Genomic DNA, 8,715 nt, shown 5'->3' with positions numbered 1-8,715 from the left:
GAAATTCAAGTTAATGGTAAATACGGTTAGAATTACTTTTCAGGATCAGTACTGGGCTCAAAGATGTAGCACTGAGGTCTCTCCTGATAACAGGTGAGTAAATCGAAATTCGTAGTTCGGCTGATTTTACTTTGGTCAGTATATATAGCGCCACTTTCCTACACCATCCCCTCCCTTCACTGTGTAAACGCGCTCTGTGTCCGTTTTAATTTAGGAGGTTAAGTCCCCTTGAATCCTGAGTGTCCCTAGGGTCCAAGTAGCCTACTAGGTACCTCCAGTAAGCGCCACAGAGCTGCGTTGCAGAGATGTGTAAAAAGGGCCACGGCCTGGGCCACAGCGCAGTGGCGCTTACTGTAGGTACCTGGTGGGGTTGTTTGTCCCCAGGGACCCTCAGAATTGAAGCGAAATTAATCTCCCAACTTAAAATGCACCACAGGGCGTGTTTGCACACGTCACCTCAGGCCCGGCCCCCTCCCTTCACCACTGTGCAAATGCGCCCTGTGGCGCGTGTTAAGTTGGGGGATAAAGTCCCCTATTATTTATTTATCTGAAAGGTTTTATATAGCGCTGGCTAGACCCGGAGGTATCAGAGCACTTTACATGAGTATCAGACCATAGTTGCAGATTACATCGTTACAAAGGTTACACAGTTTTAGAGCATAGCTACATAGTTACATGTTAGGTCGAGACAAACAATAGGGACATATAGGTGAGGGAAAAATCATGCAAGTTGTCATCAGTACCCCTATGAGTGACGATCCCTACAAAACATTGCTCCCTTGCTCATCTCTCCTGTGCAAGTGACACACTATCAACAAATTAGACATAATAATTCTCGCATCCACCAAACCTCCCCACCCTTCCTTGGATTTGTGAAGTATCATAGTCCTAAACCTAGGCCTTGATACCGTCTCACTTGAATCCTGAGGGTCCCTGGGGTCTTACTAGCCCACCAGGTACCTCCAGTAAGCGCCACAGAGCTGCGTTGCAGAGAGGTGTAAAAAGGGGGGTGGCCTCTGAACACCTCTCTGCAACGCAGCTCCCTGGTGCATACTGGAGGTACCTGGTGGGCTTGTTGGACCCCAGGGACCCTTATTATTCAAGGGGAATTAATTCCCCAACTTACAACGCGCCAGGGTGTGCGTTTGCACAGTGGTGAAGGGAGAGGGCGGGGCCTGAGGTGACATGTGTGCAAACGCGCCCTGTGGTGCGTTTTAAGTTGGGGAATTAATTCCTCTTCAATCCTGAGGGTCCCTGGGGGCCAACTAGCCCACCAGGTACCTCTAGTAAGTGCCGCTGCGTTGCAGAGAGGTGGCCCAGGCCATGCCCCTTTTTACACCACTGCCCCCGCCAATATAATTGAGAGCCCCGCAGGGTTGCGGTCCCCGGGGCAGTGTGGGGCGATTGGGGCCCCCCACACAAGTTTTTTTACTGCCCCCGGGCCCAATTCGGGCTATTATTATTATTTTTTTTTTAATGCTTTTTTGGGCCCTGGGGGTCCTTGTAGGACCTCCTGAGCAGGCCCAAGGAGTCAGGGTGTTTCTACCCTGCCCCTTTTCTTTTTTTGCGTTTGTTTCTCTGCTTTCCTGTGCCTCGGTTCTACCGAGGCACAAGATGGCTGCCAACACTTCCTGGCTTGAAGTGTTGACAGCCAATTAGAATGCAGCTTGTGATCAGCAGGGTGCGCAGATCCACCGCGGCCATAGATTTTATTTTTTGATTTTCTCAGCAACTGCTGAACGTATTTACACCATTTAAAAAAAGGTCCCTTTCTGAACCAAGGGCTACGCTTTTGCCAAATTTGGTGTAATTCCGTTCAGCAGTTCGCGCTGTAGGCGTGTCTAAAGTTTCCTATGTGAAATAACATGGAGAAAACACGTTTTGGGACCCCCCTTTTTTTCTCGGCCCCCGCTTGGCGAATCACCCTGAAATTCAGGCTAGGAGCTGACCGTAACAGGCCTTCAGTTTTGAAAATTTCGCGAAGATTCGTCAACCGGCACCTAAGTTATTGCGAAAACAAAAAATGAGTTTCCTATGAAAACTAGGTCCTAACTAGAACTATCTACTGGCAACTGCCAGTAGATTATATGTATGTATGTATATATGTGTGTGTGTGTGTGTGTGTGTGTGTGTGTGTGTGTGTGTGTGTGTGTGTGTGTGTGTGTGTGTGTGTGTGTGTGTGTGTGTGTGTGTGTGTGTGTGTGTATAGATAGATAGATAGATAGATAGATATAAAAAAAAAAAAAAAATTATATTAGCATTGTCACCTGCCATCTGAACACATCCATCCATGTTCATGGAATGACATGACTGCCATAGACCTGTTTTATACATTGTTTATTTTGAAGATGTTACACAGCACCACCAAAAGAAGTTTACAAAGCTGATAGTTAACAAAGCCAAACGTTCCCTAGGGAGTGACCTATTGGTTTTGCCAGTACTTGTTCAAGTTAGTGGAATACATTGCATACCCTATCTTATAGAATTAGTTGCTTATTGATCCAAGCCTAGACCCTAAATCCTGATGTTCATACCAATCTGCTGTTTCTGAGCGTGGAAGAGTGCATTTAACGAGTTCTTTTAACCTACAGTGATAATTTTATGAAAGTATATCAAAGTAAAACGTACGTTTCCATTTCTCGATTCACTGCTGACCTAGGCCGTACCAGCCATGTTTCCCTGTGGCATCCTTTTGCTGCTGCAGATTACCCTGTTTTTAAGCGAATTGCATCTTTACAGTCAACCACACTACTCCTTTGGCTTGACTCTCTTCTAATTCCTGGGTATTGTTTTGTGCTTCCATACCCCAGGTGGCACCAAAGGAACTTCAGCAGGTCAAAAGCTCCTGGTTTTCTTCGTGTGGGACCATTAGTAGTCCACTGGTATTTGGACGTGAAGGTGCTGGATCCAAGGAGTGACTGTGAATGATATTTCCTCCACAATTCCTGGCCATTATAATTTTCACCCCTGGAATCGGGGAAACATCCGGGAGCCAGATTTGCTGGGCCCAGTTTCACATGTTTTTGCTGATTCTGGGCCGGTTTCCCCACACACATCCCTCCTGCTTTCAGGAAAGGAAAAATGTGATTCGAAACTCATTAGGTTTTACCTGGTGCATTCCCACACCTGGTAATACTTGTAATTGGGCGGTTGTGGTACTTTTTCCTCCTAAGCCCCACCCTCTGTCTTCCCTACGAGGACACCTGTACCCACCCCCCTCAAGCCCTACCCTCCCAATTTCACCTGTGGGGACTCAGCTGCGCCCAGCTCTTAATGGAGCCCATAATGGTAAATCGTTATTAATTTTTACAGGTGCCTAGAGGGCTATTCCAAGGGTACTGCTACTTGCAAATAAATATATTGAAAAGACTGAGTAACTTGCAAGTTGGTAAATTCCTTTTTTAAGCAATAGTTATACAAAAACATTTTTTGATTATTAGTTTGCTATGTAATGTTATGCTAGGGTGTTTGGGGCAAAATAGGTGCATTATTAATAGTTGTTTTTATTTCCTACAGGGACTTGAAAGCAGGAAACATTCTTCTGGGAGAAGATGGCTCTGTGCAGATTGCAGGTACAGTTTCAATGTATTTTTCTGGAGGGTGCATATCTCTTAACTTTGTGAATTGATCAGAAAATAACTTGACTGCTTTTGAAGTCATGTTTCCCACCTTTTGCTTTCATAATGTATTCAGTATTATCACTTGTTGCTCAATTGTGTTTTCTTAAGGCATGGCTTAGTTGGGAGTGTTTTAATTGCCGGTCCAATTTTTGCCGTGCACTTTTCCACCACCACCATCGTCGCTAATGTATCTGCTTCACTTCAGGTGGCCTAACTGGGGTTTTTTGGCACAATGTAAAACGGAAATATATAGTATGGGCATGTAATTATGAAACGTTTTACTTATGTGCACGGACAACCAAAATCGTCACTTACAAAGGTCCCGCCTTATACGACAATTACATATCTCTTTTGTTTCATTTTCGTTGTTTTCTGACATAGTGGTTTTGTCAGTTTTTTTGACACAGTAGTGAATTTGAGACCGCTTTAGCTGTCTCACTAGACAATTTTTGTTAATGCATTTAAAGTATACATAGAGGAGATTTTAGTCAGCAGGCTTTATTCTGTGGTCTGGTAAATTGTCGTTTACCTTTTGCTTAAGCCCATCATAGCATACAGCATTGAGCAATGGGTCTGCCCAGTTTTCCTATTGCTCCCTTCCCTTTAAGTAACAAAACAATGCCTGTACATATGCCTCACATCTCCTAAAAATAGTTTCTTCTCAATGACAAAGGTGATACTAACTGTGCAATTTTATTTTTATGCTAAATTTGAATGTCGGTTTTCTTTTGTCTGCAACATGAGTGCCCAGTTAAATTACATTTTATTTTCCTTTTTTTGTTTTTAAGTCCCGCCTAGGCAGCGCATGCACTTTCGGTTCGAGATATGCTGTATCTACTATATGGACTTCGAGCACCTCCCTTCTTTTTCATTGGTTTCTGTTACTGACCTTCGTAAATGCCTGTTTTTTTTTTGGGGTGAATATGCATAATAGTCCTCCCTTTTGGTCTTTTGTAACCTCTTATGTGGACTGTCCCTTTTACATGTGCTCGTATGCTTTCTGTTATTTATGGTACTCAGTGAGCACACACATTTTTCTTTTTTTTTTTTATGTTATCTTTTTGTGGCCTGCTGCTGCTAGTTTTTGTACCCGGACAACCCGCTTCGCACTTACCTTGTTTAGTATATACAGCTTTTTTTTGGTGGCGTTTGCTGCTTGTTTTATTTTCCTGAGAACACGTTTCGCGCTTATCTTGTGGCACACGTATTGCATTTCCCATGGATCCTTGCTGCAACCTACAAATGATCTTTAATACCCATCATATTAGCATCATTGACTGTTTTCTTGGCCTGTACTCCCTATTTGTGTAAACGCTGCAGAAGCTGTGATTTCATACGGTCCTCGAATAACTATGGTGCTGCTTATACGGGGCCCACATTGCCCATGATTTGCTGCTGGAACATGACGCGATCTACATGCGTGTCGCAATTACGGTATGTACCACAGCCCCCATGATTCCATGGAGTCGATAGAACACGTAATTAACACTCGTGGCTTCTTTTAATAGCAGCACTTACTGCTGCGGCCAGTGCCTCTGACCTGGCATTGGAGAATGTAGATTTTGCACTGATTCCACTCCTGTGTTGCACGTAGAACCTGTTTAAGAGTGAATCTAATCGGGGACTGTTGTGTGGTTACCATTGCTATGTACATTATGCCATTGTTACTGCTGTTTTGGCTCGTGCACTGGCTTTGTGGTGACAATCGAAGTTCTCCTAAAATAAACTCCCATCTTAGTGATGAAAGACTTTGGACAGTATCTTCTGCTACACAGTTCAAGTTAACTCATGGACAAGTCCTTTTATATTAAGCTGAAACTATAGATTGCATTTTAGAATTGCCTTCAAATGTAATTACTTCTCGTTGAAATCACATCCTGAATCCAACTTTTTTGGGACACAGTGCTCTCTTCTGGGGAATTTTATATCTGGGTCAGAATTAATTTCCTTAATCAACACTACAACTTTATGTAACCTTTGTGTTGGGACTGCATAATAACTCTGTCAACAATGTCTACCAAAATGGGTCTTCCGTTGGCAGACATGCAGAAAGTAAAAAAATAAATAAAAAAAAGTAAGCTTCCCTGTTCCCAAGGGTAAATTCCAATCCCTGGTGTCACAGCACCCAGGATAATGTACTGCATGGCTAAACACTTGTAAGTTCCCAAAGGCGAGACCTGATGGCTATGTCAATGTTTGTTTAAAGCTGTTTCTAAACTCTAGCAGCCTGAAATGTGGATCCTTTGTTACATGGGGATTTATTCTGGTCTCCGTCACAATCCGCATCAATATTTTTATTTTATATTTTTTTTTAGTGTAAGCACATGGCAGTTACACAAAGCAGGGGTGGCATATGCTTTCAATTTTATTTGTGTTGCACACGCTTGCAATTGAAAATAAAAGCTAACCATTGCTTCAGCTTGCTAAGACCAGACCTAGGTTATTGCCAGTGCTTGTTTTTCTTATGAATTGTGAAAGCACCTGTGGGCATATTGAACTTGAGTATGAACTGCATTTTTGGGACCTGGACCATGTAAAAGTGTATTGCTAATTAATCATCTGTAACAGTTCACTTTTAAAAGTGCTATTTCGGGTAGATATTTCTGTCTGATTTTGCCCAAAGTATTAATATTGCACAGGCTGCATCTTGTCAGGTATTGACTGTTCACAGCAGACACCCCACTGTATTATAGAAATCATATAATTCAGGTTCTCCAATTTATTCAGCCTTTTGCAGTTTCTCTAGCCTGTCAACAGTCGTTTGCATTGTGGCCTTCACAAAATGCGCTGGTTGTACAGAAGAAAATGAGACCCCGCGTAACACAAAGTGCTATTGTAACACTTTACTGCTCTCAGTTGGTTAGCACCTAACACTTGTCAACCTGTACACTTGGATATACTTAACCGTATTAAAAGATATAAATGATACTTCAATCATCCTTATCAATACCGCTATGTTTTCCCACCATTAAAATGTAATATCACTTCTAAATAAGTATTTTGCCTTTTCGTTCGATTTCAAATCCACTTTGTCCAACATATTACGGTTGGCAAACAAAACACAGTAAACAATGTTTTCTGGCATTGCGACCCTGCCTGCTGCTTGCTTACGTTCCTCCTCCCCTCTGTTGAGTGGGCCTGTTAGTCTTCATTGCTGCAAAGTCTCAAAAGAATGGAACACAAGTTTGCTTGTGAATAATTATTGGGCAACACTATTTTTAGCTTATGTGATGATTTCCAAGTCATCTCGCTCACCTGAAGAATCTGGCTTAGCAGGCAAGTATGTCCTTTATACAGGAAAAAGTTAGATGACATCCAAGTATACAAAAGAGCCTTTCTTTCTTAAAGAACCAGAATACAAAGCATAAAAGAAGAGCTCAGTAGGAGTGGCTTTCTAACCTCCTGAGTCTGCCTCTTCACACAAATCTAGGTGTCAACCCTCACCCTGCGACCAACACATTGCATGCCACATTACCTTGCTAACCCAGGATAAGGTAGGGCATAGGCATACCGTACAGGAATACAAATTCCTACATCTGGCCTTTCCTCTCTCGATATGTTTGTAACTAGGGCGCCTTCAAGGAGCTCAGGAGAGTATCATCTGTGTGGCTGCAGTCAACGTAGTGGGCATGTTGTGTAGAGCAGGCATTTAGGGCCGGCTCACAACACTGATCTCTACATTTGTGTTTTTATATCCTCTACTCCATTGACAAGTTATTGTGTGTTGAGAGCCAAAGACTGGAGCTTGTCAGTGTTGTAAGATCAGTATACCCACCTTACCCTATTCCCTATTTTCTTGTTGCTCTGGACATCATATATTTGATGTCTCTTATCTGTGGTCTGTCTACTAAACCTATTTATATGCAAAAGCTGCAGGACCCTGCTTTTAGAAGTGTACCTTTTTATTAATGAATAACTAACTTTAGCTAGCAAAAACAACTGCAGGATCCAATAGGCAAACAACTGCTTAACCAGGTTTTAAATTATTGAATGTAGTCTTTGACATTTAACAGTAGCATTTAGCAAACGGTAATTCACATTCTTTGCGGACCTCTTATTCACATCAACACAGCTTTTTACCCTAACCTAGCTTAGCTTCAACCCCAGATCCTCACAATGGACTTAGAAAAGAGTGTATACTAGCCATCAACCATTCTTCTATACCCATGAATGGTGCCCAAAATGTCTGAATTCTATTGAGAAGGGAGATCAACCTGAGAACACAGCTTGGAGGGAAGGATATATGTGCCTCGTCAGTGACTTATATTTGTTCCTTGATGGGAGTAACTAAGCTGACCTTGGTGCAGTGTAGCAGAAATGCTCAGACAGGAACAAACCACTGATCCAGTTGCTTTTTGATGGAGGAAGTTTGGGTGTAGCGTTTTTCAGGAAACGTTCCTGGAACAGGAACTCTGACTTTTTTGAACATCCTATGTGGGCAAAGCTTGGTCAGTTTAGTTTGATTTGCTCAGGGGTCATCGTCAGTGATAGACTGGTTTTAGTACTTAAATTGCGGTGCTTAACCTGCTCAAAGAGAGCTGACTGAAACCAGAGAAGTAGAGGAAATGTCTACTTGTTGCATCATCGCTTTCAAACGTCATTTGTGGTCTGTGGACAAAGTGAGTTGAATCTTTGGGACTGAAAGACTGCACTCCGAGTGCAGGGTAGTTAGCCTCTTGCAGGCCCCTAAGGCTTGATGGAACCAGGTCTTGGCAATGGAGACGGGTTGTCCTTTGGAAATGTATTTGTTCGACATGAGAGTGCAGATCATCCTGGCAACTGGAGGAACTGTAACCAACCACCTTGAGGAAAAATAGTGGGATAGTTTCAGCTTTATATTTCTCATGCCAACCCTTGTGGACACACACTGTTGATGTTGCTAGAGATGAATCCTATAAGCTAAACGCTGTCTGAGCATTTTGATTTGGACATGAACTGGAGTTCTGTGGTGTACTCTTCTGCAGTTGGACATTTTCCATCAAAATACTGCTTTTGACTAGAACATTTACTTTTTGGAAAGCATTTGTTCTGAAGTATTTTTCCCCTTCTAAGTACACTATTAATTTCGGGGCATTTATATCTTCCTGATCCAAAA

General features: G+C 42.6%; 1 protein-coding gene across 1 annotated transcript in view; it reads left to right on the top strand.

Moving 5' to 3' along the window:
• OXSR1 (oxidative stress responsive kinase 1) overlaps positions 1–8,715 on the top strand; it is a 677,967-nt gene that overhangs the window by 397,184 nt on the left and 272,068 nt on the right. The window contains exon 5 of the mRNA XM_085628862.1: positions 3,517–3,572. Coding sequence (XP_085484988.1) covers positions 3,517–3,572 — 56 coding nt within the window. The remainder of the gene's footprint in view (positions 1–3,516; positions 3,573–8,715) is intronic.

This window comes from Triturus cristatus, chromosome 10 (assembly GCF_964204655.1).
Source record: "Triturus cristatus chromosome 10, aTriCri1.1, whole genome shotgun sequence".
Taxonomy (NCBI): domain Eukaryota; kingdom Metazoa; phylum Chordata; class Amphibia; order Caudata; family Salamandridae; genus Triturus; species Triturus cristatus.
Note: the sequence above shows the minus strand (reverse complement) of the source record. Positions and strands in the feature narration are given on the sequence as shown.